Here is a 26,060-nt window from a genome sequence, read left to right on the forward strand (position 1 = left end):
ACCTCTCGGGCCTGGCGCCCCTAAGCTCCCCCAGAAACGTGACGGTTTTAGGAGGAGCTGGAGGCTACCCGAGCCCCAGCCCCAGTCACTGACGGAGCCCCGCTCCTGGTCACACACGGAACCTTGACTCAAAGGGCAACGGACGAGAGGGCGTGTGGCCGACCCGGTCCCTGCCGCTTCACACCGCAGCCTCCCTCCAGATGCCTATTGCTCACAATCGACGCAGCCATCGTCCCTTTCCGCGTCACCGGCTCCAGCCCGCGCCCGGCTGCCTGCGGCCCGAGCAGCTGTGCGTGCACATGCACCTCGTATGTATGTGCGGATGGGGTGTGTGCGGTCACGCACAGGCATACGCATTAGGTGCTAACGACTAGCATCAGAGGAAAGTGCGTGCGAGTGTGTACGTGAAGTGGCCGTGTCAGCGTGTTGGCTTGTGTGACCTGCCCGTGTGCGTGAACCCACATGAGTGCAGGTGTGGGAGTTTTGTGTATAGTGTGCGTATGTGGGCTCGGTACGCTGAGTGTGTCTGTGTGTGTGTGGCGTTAGGTGCGTGTGTGTGAGTAGTTGGCTGTTTCCTGGCATGAGCGGGGCGGGGGTGTGTATGCGTTTGTGCATTTACTGTGCGCGGGAAGTGATAGCATAACCGTAGGGAAAGCCCACCTGTTCCTCTGCATGACTCAGCTGGCGTGTAGGCACAAAGGACTCGGAGACTTCTCCCACTCCAGAGCCCTTCATGGCTCCCACTGACTCCACACCAGTACCAGCCCCAGAGCCCAAGCCCACCGTGTACTGGATCCCCACTAGTGCCCACAGAACTGCCAGGGACCACAGACACCAGCAAGCCCTCCCCTGAAAGCACAGAGCCCCCCTGCCCTGTTCGTATGCCAGAGACTCCCTCACATCCCACTCCTGGCCTCCTGGCCCTCACTGCAGCCGGGGCAAACAGCGGACTCAGTGGAAAGGGGCACAAATATTGACCAAAGCCACTCTCAGTGTTTGCTCTTGGCATGAACGCTTCCTCTTCCTCGACATACCCAGCGCTGGGCATATTGACTGACGGCCAGTGGATACAAAGGAGGGAGATTCTCACCAGCCCCTTCGGCCCACAGCAGCAGCCAGCATGGTTGGATGAGCACCTGCGACGTGCGAGGCGGTCTGCCAGCCACTCCCTCCTCCCCAGGGGTGGGAGCCGGTTCGGTTCGCCCTCGGAGCCGGTGCCCGGGACATAGCAGGGGCGCAGTTAGTATTTGTTGAATGAAGGAATGAATGGATGAATGGACAACTGAAAGACCCTTGTACCAAGTCTAGTGGCAGCATTTCAGGGCTCCCCCTTCACCGAGTATTCCCAAGGGGTGCTGTCTTCGTTTCCTATCGCTGCTCTAACAGATTATTACAAAACACAAGCCTATCATCTTATTTTTCAGGAAGTCAGAAGTCCAACATCCATGTTGCTTGGCTGAAATCAAGGTATTGGCAGGGCTTTGTCCCTTTCTAGAAACTCTAGGGGAGGGTTCGTTTCCCTGCCTTTTCCAGCTTCCAGAGGCTGTTTCACGGTCTGCCTTAAGGCCTCGTCACCTTCAAAGCAGCAAGTTGGGCTGAGGGTTCCTTATGCTGCCACCCACGTCCCTTCTGCTTCCCTCTTCCATTTACCGGACCCTTATAACACTGGCCTCGCCTGGATAAGCTGGGATATTCTTCTGTCTCCAGGTCAGCTGGTCAGCGGCATTAATCTCATCTGCAAGCTCCCAGTCACCTTTGTTCTGTACCCTAACACGGTCCCACGTTCGCGGTTTAGTGTGCAGACCTTCCTGAGGGGCGATTCTTCTGCTTGCCACAGGACCTTAGCCTAGCATTTGAGCAACTGCCACCAGGGGCAAAAGGAGTTCATTTCAGCTTCACAATCCAAATAAACTCTCCATTGGCAGGGCTGACCAAAAACAAAACAAAGCAAAACAAAAAAACCATAGCCAGACGTTTCCACCCTGTTCTGCTTTGATTTTGCACCGGGAAACGTGGAACTACTAGAACGAGAGCGTATAGGTTATTCTGTGTTGTGCGAAATGTCCACGTGAGCAGCCCCGCGTTGAAGACGTCTTCACGTGCAGCCTGAGCAGGCGGCCAGTCTGGGCAGCCTGGAGCAGGGAAGGGGCCGGGGGCGCGAGAAAGCACGGCCTGGATATTGGGGCCTCCTGAGATACTGGCATGGCCTCAATTTCCTCATCTTGAAAGTGGAAAGTGGGTCAGAATGGGTTCATCCAAGGGGAGTTCCAGGGCCGAGCTGGAGACTGGCAGGGCCCCCCGCCCCACCCCCTGCTCTGTGAGGTCACAGTGCCCACAGCGCCACCTGACCCGGGGAGAGCCGCGGGGCCCCTTCCAGGGAATGCTAGGAGGTGGCGGCAGTGGCAGCCGCTCCCCCTCGCCGACTCCCAGAGAGCCCAGCACCACTCCCCCGAGATCTCCTAGAGAAGAGAATCAATGCCGCGGTCCTCAAGGAGCCCCGTGGACCTGTGCGACCATCCTGAAGACGCCAGGCCCAGGAGGTGAGGACGGCAGCCCCTCCCTCTGCCTGGTTCTTGGCAGTTTACAAAACGCTGGCCCTCTGGCCTCCCCCCGGAGGTGAGCAGGCGTGACCGACACCCGCACAGACGCAGCGGCGGAGCTCAGGGAGGTTTGACGGGGGCTCCCCTAAACTCTCCCCGCCGAGGGAGTGGAGGGGCAGTCATCCCCTCCGCCCGTGCTTATTGAGCACCTACTGTGTGCGGGCGCTGGGCGAGGTGCCGGGGACACGGGCTGCACCGGGCAGATGAGCTCCCTGCCCCAATGGAGGTCCCAGTCCAGCGAGGGACGCGGCCGGTAAGTGTGGAATCGCGTGCCTCTGCCGTCCATCTGCCCACCCACGGGCCCCCAAATGGGGTCTATATTCCAATCCCCCTGGGTGAAGGGGATAACTTATTAGAACTTCAGTGTATATATTTGTAGCTCACCCCCTTTTCATTTCTATTACTCAGGAATGTATAAATAAATTTGCACATTTGAAAGAGTAAATAATATATGTGGTATTATATATATGATTTCTTAATAAAGAAACATAAATGCATCAGGGGAGGGCATAATAATAAATGCTTAGAGACCATTGTCTTGAGAAATACAGGAAATTTGTTATCTCACGCACTAAGAGGTCCTAAGCGGTGCGTGGCTCCAGAACACGTCAAGTCCGTGGGTCTTCACTGTCCCCTGAGACTCAGGTCCCTGCCATCTTTTTGCTCTTCCTGTTGGCCTCCCCGCTGTCACAGCTGGCTACCACAGTTCCAGGGGCCCAGAGAAGCATGGCTGTCTAGGTGCAAGGAGAGTGGACCTTGGTTCCTGTGGGTCTCACTTTAGCGAGGAGAAAGCCTTTTCCAAAAGTGCCAGACCCCTATGCCCAGCCCACCCCCACCCCTGCCCCCTGCGGACCTCCCCCCACCAAGCCAACCACAGCAAAGGCACTGGGAGTACCAGAGCAGGCTTAGAGCAATCACGATTATCGAAAATCGCACGGGGTTGGAGGGGACAAGGGACAAAATCAGCCTCCTGCCAGCAAGGGGAGGGGTTGGCATTTGGGTGATAACCACCGGTGACTACCACAGCAGACGGAGTCCTTTCCTCAAAGGAGACTTGGGTTTGGGGTCCGTCAGACCCAGGTGTGTCCCTGATGGACTGGCTGGCGGTCTTGGGCAAACTTCTCTGCACCTCGGTCTCTCAATCTGGAACATGGGGACACGGTGTTTCTTGAAAATTATAAAATGCGATCGTAAATCTTGTTATCCCCAGGGTCGCCCCAAGAAGCCGGAACACCTGCAGGATAACAGAGGACACTTTGTCAAATGCCAGTGAGCAGGGAGGGGAAGGGGAGCCCCGGGGTCTTCGTGAACAGCAAGGGGCCGAGGCTCAGACATGCCTAGATGGGCACCCTGGGGTCATCCAGCGAGGGCCGGGGTGGGGAGCAGGGAGGGCCGCACCAAGCCCAGGGTGCTCCCCTGGTGTCTGCAAGGCACCGTGCCCCCGAGGCTGGCCCTGACGTGCAGCCCCCTGCTCCCTGCAGGTGACGCCTTCGTGCTGCCTATCCGCATCCACGCCCCGGCCCCGGGCCTGACCCAGTGCCTGCTGGCGTGTGTGTGTACGTATTTCCTCAAGACCCGCCCTGGCTGGCAGTGTGGGCCTGGGAAGAGGGCAAGGCCTCAGGCCAGGCTGACCTGGGCGGGTAAGGCCTACGCTAGGCTGCAGGCGAGGGAGGGAAGTCAGCAGGTGTCGGGATGCCATTCCAGCCAGGATCTCTTGGGTGGCTGGAGAGAGGGAGTAGGAGGGAGCAGGGTCACCCTGGGCTCGATTAGGAAATTGAGAGGGTCTCCCAGCAATAGGGCCTCGCCCCCTGCCAGGCTTTGTAGGATGAGAAGAAGGGTGCGGCTGCTCACTGCTCTCCTGCCTCCCTTGCAGCCTGGATCACCTGCCTGGCCTGCTTCCTGAGGACCCAGCTTCACCAGATTCTGTTCAATACCTGCAGGTAAGCGGAGGCAGGAGAGGCGAGGCTGATGGCGGCTGGGAACACGCAGCTCGTTACCATGGCAGCCCCCTCACTGGTTTGAACCTCCTCTTGATCACCAGACCGAAGAAGCCATCCCAAACCTGGTTTTGGTCATATCCCCTTGCCTCAGAACCCACTGTGGCTCCCTCCTTCGCCTGCACCTTTCTGGAACCCTGTCCCACGCTTCCTTTCCGAGCTGCCTCATTATGTGTCCTGCTGTGGACTCACTGGGCCAGCAAGGCTAGTGTTCTCACCCCCTGGGCCTGCTATTCCTATTTCTGCCCCAGTACCTTGGCACATGCTGTTTTCCTGCCTGGAATGCCTGTTCCATCCTTTCCTTTCACCTCTCTTGTCCATGCAAACTTCTCCAAATTCCTGCAGAACTTTCCGCCTCATTCATTCCCTTAAGAGTTTGCATTCTAAACACCGTAATGCCTACTCTGGGCCCAGCTTTGACCGTCACCACTCCTGAGCTCCCAGTCAAGGGAAGGCAGGCAGGCAACAAAACCAGTGGTAAGGGGAGCGGGGCAGTGTTGCTCTGGAGGTCTTAGGAGGAGGGGATAGTCGTTAGCACTGGACCCTGAAGGATGTGCTTCCCAGGACAGAAGGGAGGGAACAGACAGTTAGTAGATGGAGAAAGGGTGTGAAGAGGATGTGGGTGACCACTGCTAGTGGATCTCTGATGGCCCCAGATACTGGGGTAAGAGCTTTCTTCCCCCTGTGATGCTGTGCAACCCCAGGACTCGGTCAGCATCTCGGAGGGGGTGTCTCACTGCCCAGGGAGGGTCCTGCCCTTCTCGGTGGGAAAAGGGCAAGGGCCAGGCCAGGACTCACTAGCCTGTGCAAAGTCCCTCTTCACCTTGACCGCTGCTGCTCTGTCTTCCAGATGCAAACTGTTCTTCCAGAAGCTCATGGAAAAGACAGGTGTTCTGGTCCTCTGTGCTTTTGGTACGTCTCCAGAGCCCTGCCCCAACCTGGGGAGGGAAAGAGTGAAGGCTCTGACACTGACTATGTGACCCTAGGCAAGACAGTGACCCTCTAGGAGCCTCAGTTTCCCCATCTGTCTAATGAGTGTTGCTGTGAGGAGTGAATTAACTGATGACCAAAGAAATTTTTTGAAAGCTAAGAAAAGCCTTGAAAACTGTAAAGTTCTCCCCCAACCATGGTCTGATCATCATTACTCACTTCCGAGTTTTCTGTGGCTTCCTTCCGACCATCAACCATCGCTACCACCTCCCACATCACAGCTTTACTTTCCCAAACAAAGGGATCTGCTCCCTCCGCTCAAGCATACTGGCCCAGGGTTGTGGCGTTGGGGGCGGGGGGAGAGAATTTCCTAGGAAATTAGAAATTCCTAGGAAACTTAACCCAACAAATAAGATTCTTTAAAGTAATGGCTTTATTGAAATATAATTCGCTTACCATAAAGATCACCATTTTCACGTGTGTAATTCAGTGGTTTTTAGTATATTCACAGTCCTGCACCCATCACCACTATCAAATTCCAGTATTTTCACTACCGCCACAAAGAAATTCCCCAGTCCCTAACGTCGTTTCCCCATTCCCCCTCCCCCCAGATCTAGGTGATAAACCACTAATCTACTTTCTGTCTTTATGGATTTAACTATTCTGGACATTTCATATAAATAGAATCATACCATACTATGGGTCTTGGTGGTTTCTTTCCCTCATTGTGTTCTCAAAGTTCATCCATGGTGTAGCACAGAGCAGCATTCGACCCTTTGTTATGGCTGACAGTATCCCACTGTACGGCCATGCCTCATTTTGTCTGTCCGTTTATCGTTTGGTAGATATTATAGTTGTTTCTGCTTTTTGACCACCGCTAATAATGTTCCGGGGAATCTTCCTGTAAGATGTCCGTGTGGACATGCGTTTTAAATTCTCTTGGGTAGAGGCACGAGGGTGGCTCCATCAGTTAAGCGTCCGCCTTCAGCTCAGGTCATGACCCCGGGGTCCTGGGATCGAGTCCCGCGTGGGGCTCTCCTCTCAGCGGGGAGTCTGCTTCTCCCTCTCCCTCTCTCTGCCGCTTCCCCTGCTTGGCTCTCTCTCAAATAAATACATAAAGTCTTTAAATAAACAAATAAATAAATCCTCTTGGGTATATATTTAGAAGTGGAATTGCTGAGTCATGCTGCAACTCGATACTTAACTCTCTGAGCAATTGCCAACCTTTTTTCCGGAGTAGCTGTGCCATTTTACGTTCCCACCAGCACGTAGGAGGGTCCAATGTCTCCAACACTGGTTATTATCTGTCTTTTATTTTAGCCATTTGGGGAGGGGGTGGAATGGTAACTCATTGTGGTTTTTATTTCATTTTCCTAATGGCTAATGATGTTGAGCGTCTTTGCGTGGCTTATTCGTCATTTGTAGATCTTCTTTGGAGAAATGTCTATTTGGATCTTGGCCCATTTTTAAATTCGGTTGTCTTCTTGTTATTGAGTTGTAAAGATTTCTTATATAGTCTGGATACAAGTCCCTTATCAGATACACAATTTGCAAGTATTTTCTCCCATTCTGTGTGTTGTCTTTTCACTTCCTTGATGGTGTCCTTTGTGACACAAATTTTTAAATTTTTAAAAAAGATTTTATTTATTTATTTGAGAGAGAGAGGGAGAGAGAGAGAAAAAGAGCGCACAAGCTGAGGAAGAGGCAGAGGAAAAGGGAGAAGCAGACTCCCCACTGAGCAGGGAACCTGATGAGGGACTTGATCCCAGCACCCTGAGATCATGACTTGAACCGAAGACAGACACTTAACCAAATGAGTCACCCAGGCGCCCCAAATTTTTAAAAATTTGATGAAGTCCAGTTTATCTATATTTTCTTTTGTCATGTATGTGCTGTAATGTCAGATGCAAAAAACTATTGCCTCACCTAAAGCCAGTAAGACTTACTCCCACTTTTTCTTCCAAGATTTGTATAGTTGTAGCCCTTACATTTAGGTCTATGATCCATTTTTTAGTTAATTTTTGCATATGGTGTGAGGTAAAGGTCCAACTCCATTCTTCTGAATTTGGACATCCAGTTGTTACATTTAGTAAAAAGACTATTCTTTCCCTTCTTGAATTGTCTGGTGCCCTTATTGAAAATCAATTGATTATAAATGGGAGGGTTTATTTTTGGACTGTTAATTGTACTCCCTTGATGTATACGTCTATCTGTGTGCCAGTAACTACCCTGGATTGATTGCTATAACTCTGTAGTGAGTTTTGAAATCCAGTTTGAGTCCTCCAACTTTGTTCGTTTTAAATTATTTTGGTAGTTATAGTCCTTTACACTTCCATATGAATTTTAGGATCAATTTTTCCATTTCTTAAAAAAAGGCTACTGGGATTTTGAGAGAGAATGCGTTGATTCATAGATGAATTTGGGGAGTAGTGTCACCTTAACAATATTAAGGTTTTCAATCCCTATGGGTTTTCTTTCCATTATTGATCTATCTCTATGTCTTCTTTAATTTCCTCCAGTGATGTTTTTTTTTCAGAGTGCAAGATTTGCACTTCTGCTAAATTTATTCCAACTATTTTATTCTTCGAGATCCTATTGTAAATGAAATTGTTTTCTTAATTTCATTTTCAGATTGTTTATTGCTTGTGTTTAGAAATATAATTGATTTTCATTTACTGGTCTTGTATCTTGCAACCTTGCTGAACTCATTTATCACTTCTGACACTAGGCAAGACACCCCGTCTCAGATACTTTAGGATTCTGTATGCAAGATTATGTCATCTGCCTTTTATTTCTTTTTCTTGACTAATCGACCTGGCTAAAACCTTCAGGACAATGTTAAATAGAAATAGCAAGAGTAGGAGCACCTGGGTGGCTCAGTCGTTAAGCGTCTGCCTTCGGCTCAGGGCATGATCCCGGCGTTCTGGGATCAAGCCCCATGTCAGGCTCTTCTGTTGGGAGCCTGCTTCTTCCTCTCCCACTCCCCCTGCTTGTGTTCCCTCTCTCGCTGGCTGTCTCTCTCTCTGTCAAATAAATAAATAAAATCTTAAAAAAAAAAAAAAGAAAAGAAATAGCAAGAGTAGGGGCGCCTGGGTGGCTCAGTCGGTTAAGCGTCTGCCTTTGGCTCAAGTCATGATTCCGGGGGTCCTGGGATCGAGCCCCACATTGGGCTCTCTCCCCAAGCAGGGAGCCTGCTTCTCCCTCTCCCTCACTTGTGCTCTCTCTAACTCTCTCAAATAAATAAATAAAATCTTTTAAAAAAAAAAAGAAAGAAAGAAAGAAAGAAAGAAAGAAAGAAAGAAAGAAAGAAAGAAAGAAGGAAAAGAAATAGCAAGTCTAGATATACTTGTCTTGTTCCTTATCTTAGGAAGAAAGCATCCAGTCTTTTACTGTTAGATATGTTATTAGCCCTGGGTTTTTCGTAAATGGGCTTTATCAGATTGAATGAGTTCCATTCTATTCTTGGTTTGTTGATTGTTTTATCATGAACAACGAATAGGTTTTAAAGACTTTTAATAATGGCTTGAGTGGTGGGATTTCAGGCAGCACAGAGATCATAAAATTCAGGGAAGACCATCTCCTTTTCTTCTCTCTTCATCAGTTATCCTCAGTAGAATTGGGACAGGGCAGGGCGACGGGACATGGATTATTTGGTTTGTGTGAGACACTGTGCATATGATATCGTTTGATCATGAAGTGGATATTACTGTTATTCCCATTTTACAGAGGAGAACATTCAGGTGTGGACAGACTAAGTACATTCTTCCACAGTTGTGCAATGTTGGTACCAAAGCTGGGATTTGAATCCAGATACCTTAACACCAGAACCTAAGCTTTTAACCTTGCATCTTAAATGGCTTACTCCCATTCTCCTGGCCCCACAGGATTCTGGATGTTTTCTATGCACTTACCATCCAAAATGGAAGTCTGGCAGGTGAGTGTGTGCTCTCTTCAGGCCCCCTCACTGACTAACCTCACCCCAACTAGGCCAGGTTGCCTCCATCAGCTTCTCTCACTCTCACCACATCTGGACACTGATCAGCTCCTGCCTCATCCCAGCCCCAGATCTCTGCCTCTGCCATGCCACCCACCCGGAACCCACCTCTCCCACCACAATGTGACTTTAAAAGACCAGATGCAATAGTCCTTCTTCTTACAGAAGGACTCTCTTGTCACTTACTCCAGAGGTGACCTTTCTTTTGCCGAGTCTCCCTCCTCAAGTGGAGAGTGAGGATGGAACAGAGTTCTCTCTCCACACGAGGCAGTTTGTTCTTCGGCTCAAATAAAATGAGACATTTACTTTGTGGTTCCTGGGGAGGAAGGAGGAGGTAATCAGTGGCCAAAGATCCCTGTCAGAGGACAGTAAAGAGTCTCAGAAGGCCTAAAGAGAAAGGGGATCTGAGGAGCTTGTCCCTCCCTCTCCTCTTCTCCCCTTTTAGACTCCTTCATATACTTCAAGATCCAGCTAAAGTGTCACTTCCCTCAGAAATTACAGGGCGAAGTGATGACATTGCCTTTTCCTCCCACAATTTTCTGTAATCATGAGTGCAGTCTTCTGTAATCATGACTATTTTCCCAATTGTATTGGGAGCTCTTAAAAGCAGAGCCAGGTCTGATTCACTCCAGCGATGTCCACCTCGGGGCTGGGCACAGGGTTGCCACAATCAGTGTTGGCTGACTGGATGATCAGATGGAAGTGTGGAATGGAGGGAGAATGGATGGGACAATGGAAGTAATGGATTCAGGGATGTGGGGAAATGGCTGGGGGGATAGATGGATGGATGAATGGAAGATTGGATGGATGAGAAAATGGACAGATGGGAGGGCAGATGGGATATACGGGTGGGTAAACGGATGGATGGATGGATGGATGGGTGGATGGATGGATGGACGGATGGTTGATGAGAGGTTGGATAGATGGGAAAGTGAATGGATTGGTGAAAGGGTCAATATATAAGGTAAGTTAGATGGATAGGAGGGTGGGTGGATAAGGAAGTTTGGATAAATGGAAGAGTAGATGAGTGGGGAAGGGTGGTTGGTTGGGATGGTGGATGGGTGGAAGGGTGGATGGATGTGGACGAATGGATTTAAAATGGAGGGTATATTGGATTTTGGGTAGATGGTGGGTGAATGGATGGAAGAGTAAATGGGAGGGTGAATGAATGGATGGATTTATGGTTGTGGGAGAATGGATGGGTAAAGTTCTACTGGGCCCAGATTAGGCCATCTGAAAAAGATTCTTGCTTTCCTCAACACCCTACCAGGATGACAGCATAAATAGTCCACTGCAGAGCTTGAGGTAAGAAGAATCTGCTAAATAGTCTTATTATCATTTAAAAACCAGAACTGTATCTAGGGCCTGTGATGTATTGGCTAAGAATGTGGGCTCTGCAGTCAGATCAACCTAAGTTTAATCCCAGTTCCCATACTTCGTTCATGGCTCAGTTTTTGCAAGTTACTTCACTTCTCTGAGCCTTTGACTTCTCATTTATGAGATGAGGCATCACACCCACCTTGCTCTGGGTAATTATGAATGTTGAAGAAGATGTAAACTGTCCTGAATAATTCCTGGCCTAAGGTTAGCACTCAGCAAATGGTAGCTGAGTAGAAATTTTAACCAACAAGATACCACCTGGTGGTAACATCCTTAATTGCAAACAAAATACTCAGGAATATTTGGAAGGAATAAGTTGAATTTAAAAATATCTGATGTAGAAGGAAGAGCAAGAGTAATATTTTAGAGATAAGAACCTGCTGGATAGGGCCAGGGATGGGCCCAGGAGAGTGAGAAAATGTGAGGCTAATTCTTTGTGGGCTGACTGACAAAAGTATAAGTTAAGGGTGACAATAGCAGCCTCGCAAATCATTCGGTCCATGTTTTAATTCCTTCCTCGTAAGAATGTACCAGGAGAAGGTGCGGCATCACACTGGGGAAATCCAGGACCTCCGAGGTAACATGACCCAGCTCATTGCCAAGCTTCAGTTGATGGAAGCCATGTCAGACGAGGTGAGATACTGGCCTTCTGCTCCCAAACATCTGACTTCTCTCTTTGTTTAATTCCTTGTTTCCTATTTCTCAAGTTTTGGGGGAGCACATCCCCCAACAACTTCCTGGAAGAGAGTGAAATAGGAGACTTATTAATTTGTTTAGAACTTGCACATTTGAAAATATCTTTATTTCACCCTTGCATTTGATTGCTAGTTTGGCTGGGTATAGAATTCTAGATAGGAAAGTTTCCCCTGAAAATTTTGAAAGAATTCCACTATTGTGTTCTAGTTACACTGTTGCTGTTGAGAAGTGTAGTCGTGCTATTATTGGTCCTTTGAGTATGGTTTGTTTGTTTGTTTGTTTGTTTTTTCTATCTCTGGGAGTTTGTAGGATGTTCTTTTTATTTCCAATGTTCTATATTTAACCTGCTTGGGTGGGGTGGCTAAGCTTATTGGATCTATGGGTTGATGTTTTTCAATAGTTTTTTAAATTTCTTAGCTATTATTTCTTAAAATATTGTTTCCTCCCCTCCTGGGACTCCAGTTACATCTATGCTAGACTGTTAGATTGTGTTCCACATAATTCCTATGCTATTACCTGGTGTTTTTGATTTTCATTCTTTTTCTCTATGTGCTTAAGTTTTGGATGTGTTCTATTTAAATTTCTTCAGGTTCACTAATGATCTTGTATTCTGTTCTGTCCAATCTACTATTAAATTTTTTCCAGTAAGTTCTTAATTTCATACGTTGCATTGTCTAGTTCTAGAATGTACATTTGATTCTTTTTCATAAATTTTAATTCTGTGGTGAAATTCTCCAACATCTCCTCTATGTTGTCCATTTTTTTCTTCTATTTAACATATTGTCATAGTTATTTTTAAATCCTTGTCTGCTGAATCCAATATTTGGATCATCTATGGTGTTTCTCTATTGTCTGTTTTTCTTTGGAGTATCAATCAAATGGTCTTGTCTCTTCATGTCCAGAAATTTTTTAGTGTTTTTCCTGGACATTGTATACAAAAGAACTGTATGCTCCAGATAATTATAACTTCAATAGAGAGAGTTATCCCTTTTCTTTGTAAGGAAGATGAGTATACTGATCACTCCTATGTAAACCTTTAGTGAGCTGGTTCAGACCTAGGTTCCAATTTGTGTAAGATTTCAATGTCCTGCCCATGCAGCTTCATACTTTTGGTAGATGTCTTGATGGGAAAGACTGACTGTATGTCTAAGGCTTCTCAGATCTCCAATTTTGTCTTCCAGTCCTGCATCAATGCAAAATCTCTGATCCCAGGGGTTACCTTCTCTGCCAGGGGTAAGCTTGAATTCTCAGCCTCTAATTGAGCCCATAATTGGTTTAGGGCCCTCAACTGCAGCTGCAGCTTCTCAGTATTGATTCACCACTCCTTCTAGGGCCATGGTTCTCAGAGTGTGGCCCCCACACCAGCAGCATCAGCATTACCTGGGAAAATATTAGAAATTCAAGTTAATGGGCCCTCCTCAGACCTACTGAGGATGGGAACCAACTGTCTGTGTTTCAACAAGCCCTCCACAGGGTTCTGATATATAGTCAGAAGATGTTTGTAGGGCTTTAATCTCTTGCTTATTTTGTTTTGAGGTCCCCTCACTGAAAGGGATTTGGTTTCCCAAGCGTTGTGAGACTGGGAAGTTTTACTCTGTCTTTCAGAAGTTTTCAAGGTAGCTCTTTAGCCTCTTCCATAGTTTTGGGTTTCAGTTAACATCTTATGGGGAAAACCGTTCAGGTTTGAGGCTCATCAAGTCTCCAGTTTTGTCCCGTTAGTCCTGTGTGACTATTAAAATCTTTGCTTCTTTCTCTTTCACCAGTAGCAGCCCTTGTTCAGCCTAAGCCCACGTCTTCAGCTTATGCCCAGAATTATCAAATGCCCCCCAGGATTAAAATACTGTCAGTGAATTTCAGAACGGTTCTCTCCTCTCTAGAATTTTAATCCCTCTGGTCCACATCGCTCCCATAGCTCAGTGGTGGCTTTAAAATATGATTTAGTTGCATCTGCCTTCGGCTCAGGTCATGACCCCAGGGTCCTGGGATCAAGCCCCGCGTCGGGCTCCCTGCTCAGCAGGAAGCCTGCTTCTCCCTTTTCCACTCCTCCCTGCTTGTGTTCTCTCTCTCATTGTCTCTCTGTCAAATAAATACATAAAATCTTTTTAAAAATTTAAAAAATTAAATATGATTTGGTAAACTATCTGGCTTTTCCTTGTTGTTTCCAGTTGGGAGCACTGATCCTCTATAACTTATTACATCTCACCTGGAAGCCCTGCATCTCACTTTACATCTTAAATGTCATGATAATTTGCCTACCGGGCTGGCTACCCTTGGTGCTGTTACAATGTGGAAACTCACGTACGTTAGTCCTAAAAAGTGTTCTTTACCCATGTGATTAAATGGGTGTTTCCCCCCAGCCATATTTGCTTTATTCTCATTTTTGAAGTTCCTATTATTTGAATGTTAAATTCCTGAACTTATCCTCTATTTTTTTTCCATTTCTCCCTGTTTTCTTCTCTTTCTTTGTTCTGAAATTGAGAGCATAATCTCAGCTTTATCTACCAAAACTTCTATTGGGTTTTTTAATTCTGTTAATATATTCTGAATTCCTAAGAATTTTCTTTTTTGCTCTCTGGGGTGTTCCTTTTCATAGATTTCTATTCTTGTTTTATGGATGCAATATCTTTTCTTACCTTTTGGAACTTAGGCGGTTCAGTAAACTTTCTGAGTTTTCACATCTACAAAACGAATCATAATCACTGCCCTGTAACTCCGCGGCTAGTCTAGTTACTAGTGCCACACAGCGAACCACTCCAAAACCTGGTGGAGCCAAATAGTCATGTTATTATGCTCACAGATTCCGTGGGTCAGGGATTCAAACAGGATGCAGTGGGGATGGTTTGTCACTGCTCCACAATGTCTGAGGCCTCACCTGGGAAGACTTAAAGCCTGGGGTGACTTGGCAACTGTATCTGGACCCATCTGGAAGCATTTTCACTCGCCTGTCTAGAAGTTGATATTGGTTATCAGCTGGGAACTCAGGGTTGTTGACTGAAGCACCCATACATGGGCTCTCAGTGTTGGGTGGGCTTCCTTGCAGCATGGCCTCTGGCTTCCAAGAGTGAGCATCCTCAGAGAACCAAGTAGAGCTGTACCCCCTTTTAGGCTTAGCCCAGAAGTCACACAGCATCTGCCGTAGCCACAGGCCCACCCAGTCTGATGGGAGGGAACTTGAGCCCTGCCTTTCAACGGACAGAGTATCAAAGTCATGTTGAAAGAAGAGTGTGTTACAGGAGACTGCGTTGTGGCCATTTGGGGGAAATACAATCTGTCATAGTTTTGAAGAGTCTAATAAAAATAACAGCCAGGATTTACTAAGTACCAACTATGCTAAATGCTTTGCAATCTTTATCTGGCAGGAGAGTGTAGGAGCTAAGAGCCCAAACACCAGGACCAAACTGCCTGGCTCTGACTCCTACCAGCTGTGTGACCTTGCACACGCTACCTTTTGTGCCTTAGTATTCTTAGCTTTAAAACAGGGGTGACCATAGCACATACCTCCTAGGGTTGTTGTGAGGGGATAAGAGTGAATGTATGTGACACTGAGAATGTCCTGGCATACAGTAGCCACCTTACAAGTCCTGGCTGTAATCCTCACAGCAGCAGGAAGGGGACACGGTTATTGTTCCCATGTTACAGACAAGAAAGCCAAGATTCAGATGGGCGGTAACTAGCCCAAAGCCCCCCCGCAGCAGTAAAAGTCTGTCTGACTCCAGACCCCCTACCCCTTTGCTTCACTAAGAGTCCTGTCCCACGTGGGACGCCCTGTCACAGTGCACGTGGAAGCACTGAGGAAACCCAGCAGGGAGGGGGGTAGGGATGGCTCTGTGTCACCTGGGCCTCCTCACGGTGTGGTGACTGCGTGGTCTTGTGCCAGGACCAGTCATGGTCTCCACATGCAGGGGTAAACAGTTAAGGACAAGAGAGCTCCTGCGGCCGCCTGTCACCTGGTGTGAACACACGCATGGACATGCTCTGTCAGAACACATAGCCCACAGCTTGTGTTTTCTGCCTCCTCAGCAAAAAATGGCCCAGAAAATAATGAAGATGATACAAGGAGATTTTATTGAAAAGCCAGACTTTGCCCTAAAGTCTATAGGTACGTGGCTCCCCCTCGCCCCCCGTACCCCAACAATCTGCCCGCATCAAGTTTCCCCAGAAACCCTTCAGAAGACGGACTTCAGCTCTGGTCTGGAGCACTCCCTGCTCCCGGGAAGTTCACGGTCAGAGCTAACCGCTGCCCCTCCCACCCCGATGGTTTTCTTGCTACACTTTTCTGTTGCCTCGAAAGGGGGGCTGAAGCAGGGAGAGGAGGCCCCCCACGACCCTGCCCCCCACTCACCATCCTCCAGACCCAGAGGCCAGCAGAGCCGCACCTGCCACACGTCGGGGAGACTGACCACATAAAAACCAACAGGGGCCCAGTTGCAGGTGGGAATCAGAGCTGTGGAAAACCAGAGGTGCCTGGGAGAGAGGCCGGGGGCAGAGGGGTGTGCGGGAAGACATTCGAGATGACACCTAGCCAGGAGGGAAGAGTATTCCAGACCCAGGGGAACCCCTGTGAAGATACCTCTGTGGGGACACAGCAGGAGCGCGCCAGAGGCACACGGAAGGAGGCCAGGCGGCCCCAGCTGACCCGGGCCCAAGGGCATGTGGGGTCAGAGGGCATTGGCTTAAGCTGCAGGAAGGCCTTCCGTGCGTTGATTCATTTCCACCTCACAGGCTTGCTGTGATGTTAACATGGCTATTGTTCCCCCCTTCTTACTTCCATTTCCCAGAGGCCCTGAAGTCCAGAGAGGGCCAGTGACTCACCCAAAGCGCTGGCCTGGTGCATCGTCAGTGCCCAACCAGACACCCTCCCTCCCATACAGGGGCCTCCATCGACTTTGAGCAAACATCAGCCACGTACAACCACGACAAGGCTCGCTCCTACTGGAACTGGATCCGGCTGTGGAACTATGCGCAGCCCCCGGACGTGATCCTCGAGGCAGGGGGGCTGGGGGATGAGGAGAGAGTGGCAGGGGTGTGGTCAGGGTTCTGGGAGCAGGACCTGGATGGGGACACTGGGGGTGCACACAAAGGGGGTGGGGCTCTGGGGTGGGGGGAGAGGTAAGAACAGGAGACAGAGACGCGGCTGGGGCAGGGAAGGGACAGCCTGCTTTGGCACTGGAAGGGGCCCCCACCCGTCCCTCAAGACTTGAGGGTCAAAGAACCCTCATGGCCCCAAGCAGGCCCCTGGCCTCCCTGTGCTAGGCTGAGGAGGACCTTCATCCTTACTGCCAGCAGTCAGGGGAGCTTCTTGGAGTTGGTGATGCTTGAGCTAAGCTTTGCAGATGGAAGGATCTGGCTCATCCAGGAAGCAAAGGAGGTCTGGGGAGCCATGGTGGGATGAGGAATTCACCTTCACCCCCCCCAACCCAGCGTGGTCCCCATTGCACCTGCCCCTTCCAGCCCAACATGACGCCTGGCAACTGCTGGGCCTTCTCGGGTGACCGAGGCCAGGTGACCATCCGACTGGCCCAGAAGGTCTACCTGTCCAACCTGACACTGCAGCACATCCCCAAGACCATCTCCCTGTCAGGCAGCCTGGACACTGCTCCCAAGGACTTCGTCATTTATGTGAGCACACCCCAGCAGGGAGCAAGGCTTAGCTAAGGGGCAGCCTCCTATGGTGGGACTCCAGGCACTCCGTATGTGCAACCCAACAGGCTAGAGGGTCTGGATGAGGCTTTGTTAAGGCTGAGGGTGACCAGGTTCGGAGGTGATCACAGCCCTTGAGGATGGGAGGGAAGCAGCTACCTTATTTCAAGCCAAGCTTTTCAGAGCTAGTTTGGTCTTCAGAGGCCATTGACAAGGAAACTGAGGCCCAGAAAAGGGTCAGGGAAACACCCAAATCCTACAAGTCAGTGATACAGTTAGAAGAGGACCCTCAGACTTTTGATTCCCAGTCCAGTGCTCGCTCTTATCCATTATTCTGTGCTGCAATGGAATAATGCCCAAAGAGGTAGGGAGTTCCCCATCCCAGGAGGTATGCAAGTCTCAGCTGGAGAAGGCAGCACCCTCTGAAGGCCCCGTCCGTACCTGATACTTTCTCCTTGGTTCTGATTCTACAGGGCATGGAAGGCTCTCCCAGGGAAGAGGTGTTCCTGGGGGCGTTTCAGTTTCAGCCGGAAAACATCATTCAGATGTTCCAGCTCCAGGTACCTGAGACAAGCTGCCCATGTCGAGCACAGACTGAACGTACACCATGTGCAGGGCTTTCCCCAGGGAACCCCATTTTATCCCCAGGAGCCTCGGGTGTGCACAACTGTCACTAGCCCACTTGACAAGGGAGGAAACTGAGGCTCAGCATGTGGAGCCACTGCCCAGGGCTGAAAGTGGGACCCCGAGGAGATCCATCCAGCTTCTAGGATTACATCACCCACCCACCCCACCCCACCCCTGCCCTGGAGCCCGCCCACTGCAGTTCCTCCCAGGGACAGCAGATGTGGGACAGGAGGGGCCCTCTGGGCCAGGGCTGCTGCTGGCTTCCAACTCAGCATCTCCATACTGGGAGCTGCTCCTGCGCTAATGGAGGCCTGGAGGGGCAGAAGTTGGGGACAGAAGCAGGACATGAGGGGTGGCCGGTAGAATGGCCCTGAGACTCAGGGGAATGTCTAAGCTTGGGAATCAGGCTGACACTGACCCAAACTCTGACCCCACAAATCTGCATGATCTTGGGCCATTCCCTTCCTCTCTGGGCCTCAGGTTCCCCTTTGTAATTCCCTGGAAGGTTCAAAGCATCCAATGAGATCTCAAGGGCCAAGGCCCCAGCTTTTGCACTGGGCTCCATCCCCTCGGGTGGGGGGCAGCGAAAGAGAAGGAGGCAGTGCTCACCGAGTGTTTACCAGGTGGCAGGCCAGCTAGCTCCAGGATCTGGTTTCATGCCCACAGCAAACCTGGGAAGCAGCTGTTAATGCGGGGAAACTGAGGCCCCAAGGGGGCAGTGATTTGCCCTGGGGTCCCACAGCCATATATGCCAGGGCCCCAAGGCTGGGACACTTTCTCAGTCACAGTATATCTGTCCTTCTGACCTCAGCGCCTTCCATCCCAGCCCCTGAGTATCAATTTCCTGTGTGGCTTCAGGACAGTCCATTCCCCTCTGTGAGCCTCAGTTTTCCCACCTGTGAAATGGAAGGGTTCCTTTCCACTCCCAAACACCCCTCTGGACAGGCAGAGTGGAAGCCAATGGCTCCATGTCTGTGAGTCTTTTCCAGAACCAGCCTGTCCGAGCTTTTGGGGCTGTCAAGGTGAAGATATCAAGCAACTGGGGGAACCCACGCTTCACCTGCCTGTACCGAGTGCGCGTGCACGGCTCTGTGACCCCACCCAGAGTGCCCTAGAGAGCAGCCGAACTAGAGCCCCTACCCCAAGAGAGATTAAAGTTTATTCTTCACAGTCCAGCCCAAGTCTGAGTGTCTTCTGGCTCCAAAGAGCGAGGGTGGGCTAGCATGTGATGTCTGAGGCCACGGTTAGCAATTCTCCATCATGTCCCGAGCGTCCAGGCACCCTCACAATAGCCCCACGACGCCCCATTTCACAGATGGGGACAGCGAAGCCTCCGAGCCCAAACTCACCAGAGGTCACAGCTCACAAGTGCAGCACCAGGATTTAAACCTAGGCAGTGTCATGCCTATACGTAAGCCATCTCCCTGGCTTCACATCCGGCTCCGCCCCTGACTCATCTGTGACCTCGGGCAAGACCCAGCCTTCCCAGGACCTCAGTGTCCCCATCTGTACAATGGAACAAGATTGTGGCTGTTGTATCAGATGAGGTGGGGATGAGAAGTCCCACCTCTGCCCACCACAGAGTGTTTCATCACACAGACCATTTACTGTGTGGCATTAGACAGGACACACACCCTCTCTGGACCAGGTATCACATATCTATTCCATGCTGTGCCTCCAAAGATGGTAAGTGAACAAAGTAAAAAGACAACCCACAGAATTGGAGAAAATATTTGCAGATGATACGTCTGATAAAGGGTTACTATCCAGAACATATAGAGACTCCTAAAACTCAACCACAACAACAACGACAACGAAACAATTCAAAAATGGGCAAAGGATTTGAATAGACATTTCTCCTAAGAAATATAAATGAAGGGCACCTGGGGGGCTCAGTCCGTTAAGCGTCTGCCTTCGGCTCAGGTCATGATCTCGGGGTCCTGGGATCAAGCCCCACACTGGGCTCCCTGCTCAGTGGGGAGCCTGCTTCTCCCTCTCCCACTGCCCCTCCCTCATGCTCTCTCTCTCTATCTCAAATAAATAGAATCTTTTAAAACAAACAAACTGGTTGGCAAATACATTTTTTAAAAGAAATTTACAAATGGCCAGTAAGCCCACTGAAGATCACTAATCATTAGAGAAACGCAAATCAAAACTCCAATGAGATACCACCTCACACCCATTAGGATGGCTACTATTAAAAAAAAAAGAAGAAACTAAAAAAACAAAAACAAAATAAGAGTTGGTGAGGAGGGGGAGAAATCAGAACCCCGTGCTCTGCTGGTGGGAACGTAAAATGATGCGTGGTAATCATCAGCATGGCGGTTCCTCAAAATATTAAAACCAGAATTGCCGTCTGATCCAGCAATCCCACTTCTGGGTACACGCCCACAAGAACTGAGAGCAGGGTCTCAAAGAGGCCTCTGAACACCCATGTTCAGAGCAGCATTGTTCACAGTAGCGAGAACATGGAAGCAACCAAGTGTCCGACAACAGGTGAACAGATAAAACAGGACATGCCCGCACAATGGAATGTTACTCAGCTTGGAGAAGGAAGGAAAGTCTGTAATAGACCACGACACGGATGACCCTGGGGGACATTATGCTACATGAAACAAGGCAGTCACAGAAAGACGAACACGGTACGATTCCACTTGTAGGAGCTACTGAGGGGCGTCAAATTCGCAGAGACGGGAAGTAGACTGGTTGCCAGGGGCCGGGCGCAGGGGAGAATGGGGAGCTAATGGTTTAATTGTAGTTTCAGTTCTACGAAATGGAATGCGCTATGGAGATGGTGCGTGGGGATGGTTGCACGTGATTATGAATATAGTTAATACCACTGAACTATAAACTTGAAAATAGTTGAGATGGTAAATTTTATGTTATGTGTCTTTTACCACAATAAAAATTGACAAAAAAAAAGCTATGAAATACCTTAAATCCTTTAATGGAGACAATTTGGGATACTTAAGAGATGTAAGAAAATCCTATAAATTCGGATAGCACATTCCATCACTGCCGTATGCTATTAGAAACGCAGGTATAAATTTTTTGGTTTCTCTTCCCTAAAGCAGTCACTCGTTTTGCACGCATAATCTTTGCCTTAGCTGAGTCCCCCCTGCTGAGTATTTACTCAAGAGCTTATGGAAGCGCTAAAAACAGTAGCTAGTGCTGGTGTCTACCGTGACTCACAGTAGGCCCTGGGTAAATGATCACCAAGGCGACTGTCAGCCTCTATCCCCAGGCCGGTGATAGGAGGCCCAGTCCTTGGCCGGGGGGGGGGGGGGGGACACGACACTGCCCCTAAGCAGGGTCCCAGAGGAGGGACAGGCTGGCCAAACTGGAAAGGGCCCAGGGAATGGAGCCTACAGGGGAGGGAATTCATACAGGAAGGGGCAGGTAGGTACAGAGGCTGGCAAGGGTCCAGCTGGGCATTAGAAGGATGGATAAACAGAAATATGTTAGTCTCCTGGGAGGGCACCCTGGACTGGCACCTGTCCTGTTGCAGAATCCGTCCCTCTGGCCATCCGCCAAGTCCCTCACCAGCAGCTGGCCCCAGTACCTGCCCTCCCATGGTCTCCACAGTGGGATGGGCTTCAAGGAGTCACCTTGTACTCCTGCCACCCCCCAGCAGCTATCAACAATCAGTGGACCTGGGAACCACAAGTAGCCAACCCGGCATTATTTCTGTGGATTTTTTTAGAACCATTCTTGCGATTAAAAAGCCACACCATACTGAGATTTGATGAAAAGCTGAGCCATAGACACCCCCACTTCCTCCCCCAAATGCCCCTCCCAGCCTCACTCAACCATTCTACATGTTTTCTTCCAGTAATTTGTCTTTTAACTTTGTTGAACGTGTATTTTGTCAGCAGATATTTTTGAAAACTTTATGTAGTTAAATCATTTTTTCCTTTATAGATTCTAAGTTGTATCATTTCAGGAAAGACCTGCCCAGTTCCAAGATAATAGCAATATGCTCCCACGTTTCTACTGATTTTATATCTATGTATCTATATAGATATTACGTATGTAAGAATAGATATGTGATAAGTGATGGTTATACTCTTAAATGCACACACACAAGATTCAGATGTATAAAAGCTCTTTAATGCATCTGGAATTTATTTTTGTGCATGGTGTGAGGTAGGGATCTAGTTTAATTTTTGTTAAGTTACTACCCAAAAGCCACAGTACAGTACCATCTATACCAGTAGAGACCATCTTTCCTCTGTAGCTTGGAAGCACAGCTTCTGGTCTCTTTCTCACTTCCTTGAGCCCCCTGCCTCTTCCTGCACCAACACCATATCCTTCGAGTTACTCTAGCTTTGGAATATGTGTCCATGTGTGCCGTGATGAGCGCCCCGCTCTTTACTTCTGCTTCTCATACACTTTCTCTGCCGGGCAAACTTTCCGATCCACTTGTGTCAATCAAGCTGCATTTTTTAACAGCTGGACCCACAGAGGTTCTATGGATTCACGTATGTAGAATAAATCTCTTGGCCATGTCAGTTCTTCTCTTCCTGGAACATGAAGTCTTCTCTCTGGGTCTTCAATTTTTCCTTCAACAGCTTCAGTAAAGTGCCATTGCTTTCTTCGTATGAATTCTGCACTTTTTTGTCAGATCTAATCCTGGATCTTTCACCAGCAGTAGGGCGATTGTAAATGGGGTCTTCACCTTCAGTGACGTTTTCTATGGTTAGAGCAGCTGTGGAGGAAACTCCTGCTGTTTGACACTCATGTGGCACTTTACCCTCCATGGTTCCTACTCTCTTAAGGACTCAAGTAAATTCTCCCCAGTGTTCTAGACACACACTGCTGTCACCTGCAAGCATTCCGTAATGCACAGGCGCGTTCATCCCCATCGCCTCATCTCGTCCCCACAGATGAGGAACCGGGACGGGAGAGGCAGGGAGACTTGCTGAGCTCGCACGGCGGGTTATAGCAGAGCTGCGACGTCTTCCCAACCCTCAGGCCCCTGGTGCTTGCTCTCCCTTCACCCCTTCCCACGGTCACTTCAAATTCCAGCAGGTTCGGGTGGACTGACTGCGGAACCATGATTAGAGGGCAGGAATCCTGGCTTTTGTCCCAGCGGGGCCCTGCGAACAGCCTGACCGCCTCATCCCCCCCAGGCCCCGGAGACAATCACACAGATGGCACAGACGGGGCCTCCAATCCCTGGGGAGTCTTGTTCTTCATGAGGGGCACCCACTGCTTCAGCTAGCCCCCTGCCTGGATGACCAGGCGGTCCCCCCCTTCCCCTGCCCCACAGTCCATCCTCCAAGGTCAGTAGGCCCTGGGTTGGGTGGTACAGGTCCCAGTGAACTTGAATGGTCCTCTGCACAGATAAGGAAACAGGCCCTGAGAGGGACCCAGTCTCAGACGGAAGCCTATTCAGCCCAGCAGGGGGCAAGGGGCTGTTTCTTTCTGGGAGGGCTCCCTGGGGCGGCAGCATCCCGCAGGAGAACAAAGGCCACCTCGAGGCCTCAGTCGTCATCCCTGTGTGCCCCTCCCTGTCCCCGTCCAGGTCCACAATGCACAAGGCTGGCTGGCTGCCCGCCCCTCGACCCACCCCCGGGACTGGAGCAGAGGAGTGGGCGGCCGGCCAAGGAGTCAGCGCTCAGCAGCGACCAAGGCAGACCGGACATACCGAGTGCCAAACCACTCCCTCAGGCCCCCCAGAGTGGCACCTCCGATAAGCCTAGCTCAAGCCCCAGGATTTGAGCTAATCCTACTAATCCCTGGTCACCAGGCTAGATAGGGCAGATGGGGGAGGCCTCGGCCTCTCTGAGACTCAGGGACCCCTGGACCCTGGGCCCCACCCCTGCCTGGTGCTCCCTCACTGTGTGACCTAGAGGAAGTCACCGTCCATTTCCTCATGTGCTCCCGGGCAAGGCTGGTCCTCACCCCCTCCCAGCCAGTGGTAGACTGAGGCCCCCCAAACTGCTGCTGTGAAAGGTCCTTGTTGACTGCGGTGAAGGGTATGAGCCCCGCACGCGCAGAGTGAGGGAATTACCACACGATTTCCTCGAGTCAAGTCCAGCTGCAAGCCCCCAGGCAGGCAGACCAGTGCGAAGACCCACAATGGTCATTTTCTAGGTCACTGTCACCCTGCCAGAGCTCTGGGGATGACTTAGCCCTAGAAAGGAGGAGATACTGCTAGTCGCCACACATTGTGGTCACAGGCGAGGAGCCTAGAAGGTAGCACCCCCATCTACCCCTCTTCTCACCCAAGGGGCCCAAGGGCTTATGGGAAGCTCTAGGTGGCCCGGAAGGTGGGCCTGGACTCTGGGGCTCCCCGAATCCCTACACCTTCCTGGTCTATGGGCACACAGAAGCCGCTCGTTCCTCAATGGTGGCAGTTCCCTGGGGCTGGGCTCCAGGAGAGGTCTGGCCAGGGGAAAGAGGGACTAGGCCAGCCTCCCGCCCCAGAGCCAGGGAGCTTCTGCCCCCCAACACACAGCCCTGAGTCTGCTGAGCCCTCAGCTTCTGCAGCGGGTCTGAGGTCAGAAAGGGGAGGAGGGTCCATCCCCAGGGTTCAGAATAGCAAAGCTCCCCAGTGACCTCTCCTTTCTTTCCTTGCCAGCTTATCCACCGTCAATGCCACCAGCCAGCCGTGCACCCAAGTGACGGCCTGACCTCCGGAAGGCCCCCTGGTACAGGACAGGATGGTCCTTTCCAATCAGCACAGATATGCCTGGTGTCATCCCAGGAGGTTCTGAGACCCTGCACTTCGCAAGGGCAGGTGAGAGATACAAATGACAAGTAACAGGCATCCTTCATGGAGGGCTGGCCCTGCGGGGCCTGGAGCTGGGTGCCTGCTGTATACCCCCACATCCACTTCTCCCACCAGCCACAGGAGGGAGGTACAATGGGAGGAACTGAGGGAGTAGTGGCCCACATGTGGTCAGTTGTGAGCTGCAGAGCTGGAGTTCAAGTTCGAGTTCAAGGCTGGCTGTCTGGCTCTGCAGTCGCTGCTGGTGGCGTGTCTGGGAAAGGAGGGCTGGTAGGGGTAGGGGGTTGGAGGCTGTGGGTCCACAGGGAGGGTGAGGCAGGCGGTGCTGGGGCCCCCGAAAGCTGGCATGGCTAGGTCTCTCCTGCCGCCTCTGTGAGAAACTAAGGGAATACCCCCACCACGCATCGCCATCCTGGGCAGAGCTGGGCCAGAGCAAGAGGTAGAATTGGATGCCCCAAGGAAGGACTTTCTAACAGTCCAACTCTAAGGGACTGAAGCCCCTGTCCCAGGAGGTGTGCAAGCCCGGGTGAGGTGGGTTTACTCGGGGCCCAGAACTCTGTGGATTCTCACACCTAGTTTTAGAGGGGGCTCCTTCCTCCTCCCTGAGGGGTCCTCAGCCCTGGAAGTGCCACCCACTGGGATGTTGGCATTTCTTATTTGAATCACGGCGGGGGCTGCCTCACTTTCCAGTGGAGGTTCAAAGAGATTTAGCCACTGGCCCATGGTCACCTAGCCAGCAGAACCAGGAAGGCACCCAGGAGTGCCATGGGAGTGGGGAGCCAGGTATATGGGGTGCAAATGCCACTCTAGTTTCTGTGCTGGGTGTCCTTGGCAAGTCACTTTCCCTCTCTGAGCCTCTACTCTCTTCTCTAAAAGGGGGGAAAGACACCCACCTATCTGAGAGTTCAGTGGGGCTTGCAGTGCACAGGGCCTCGGGACAAACACCAGGGATGTGAGTGAGATGCCTCCCTTCCCCACCCTTCGCTCCTGCCAATAGGTACCACCTGCCTCCGGCTCCTGCATACCCCTGCTCCCCTCCCCTCTGCACAGTGGCTCCACTAGCGGCCTCCTCCCTGGCTCTGCGCCAGGGAGGATCTGACCAGATCCGGGCTGCAAACCCCTCCTACTTGGAGTAGCTTCCTTTTCCTGATCTGCGAGGCCCTGCCTGCCCGGCTGCCCCTCGCCCGGCCTCCCCCCCTTGCCCCACCCGCTCACTCTCCATCAGCCACCTCGCTGGTGCCGCCTGACACTGGCCTCACTCCCCAGCGCCGCGATGTCTCAGCTGTGCCCTGCCTGGAACGTTCTTCCCCAAAACGTCCACCAGCTGGCTGCTCGGCCCGCCGGCTGCTGCCCAGCTGCTCCCATGCCCAGATGACCTCTCCGTCACCTCCCACCGCACATGTCTTCCCCACCTCCTGCTTTCCTGGCTTCTACGTCTTTTGACCATTTTTACTATTCTC

At 50.7% G+C, this 26,060-nt stretch overlaps 1 protein-coding gene across 1 annotated transcript; it reads left to right on the forward strand.

Annotated features, from left to right (window-relative positions):
- Positions 1–2,475: 2,475 nt before the first annotated feature.
- On the forward strand, positions 2,476–18,979 carry SUN5 (Sad1 and UNC84 domain containing 5). The gene is made up of 13 exons (XM_087853914.1): positions 2,476–2,540; positions 3,811–3,869; positions 4,082–4,240; positions 4,474–4,540; positions 5,448–5,509; positions 9,412–9,461; positions 10,792–10,826; positions 11,426–11,534; positions 15,618–15,696; positions 16,469–16,584; positions 17,049–17,216; positions 17,711–17,797; positions 18,854–18,979. The coding sequence occupies exons 1-13, from the start codon at positions 2,476–2,478 to the stop codon at positions 18,977–18,979; spliced, it is 1,182 nt and encodes a 393-aa protein (XP_087710040.1).
- Positions 18,980–26,060: the final 7,081 nt, after the last annotated feature.

This window comes from Ursus americanus, chromosome 22, assembly GCF_024610735.1.
Source record: "Ursus americanus isolate L20-20 chromosome 22, mUrsAme1.1.p, whole genome shotgun sequence".
NCBI lineage: Eukaryota > Metazoa > Chordata > Mammalia > Carnivora > Ursidae > Ursus > Ursus americanus.

Bases quoted from the DNA above. Each gene is read 5' to 3' on its own strand.
- SUN5 (XM_087853914.1), top strand. From the start codon at position 2,476: ATGCCGCGGTCCTCAAGGAGCCCCGTGGACCTGTGCGACCATCCTGAA. The intron at 2,541-3,810 runs GTGAGGACGGCA...TGTTATCCCCAG, and splicing joins GAAGACGCCAGGCCCAGGAG to GGTCGCCCCAAGAAGCCGGA. The intron at 16,585-17,048 runs GCAGGGGGGCTG...TGCCCCTTCCAG, and splicing joins CCCCGGACGTGATCCTCGAG to CCCAACATGACGCCTGGCAA.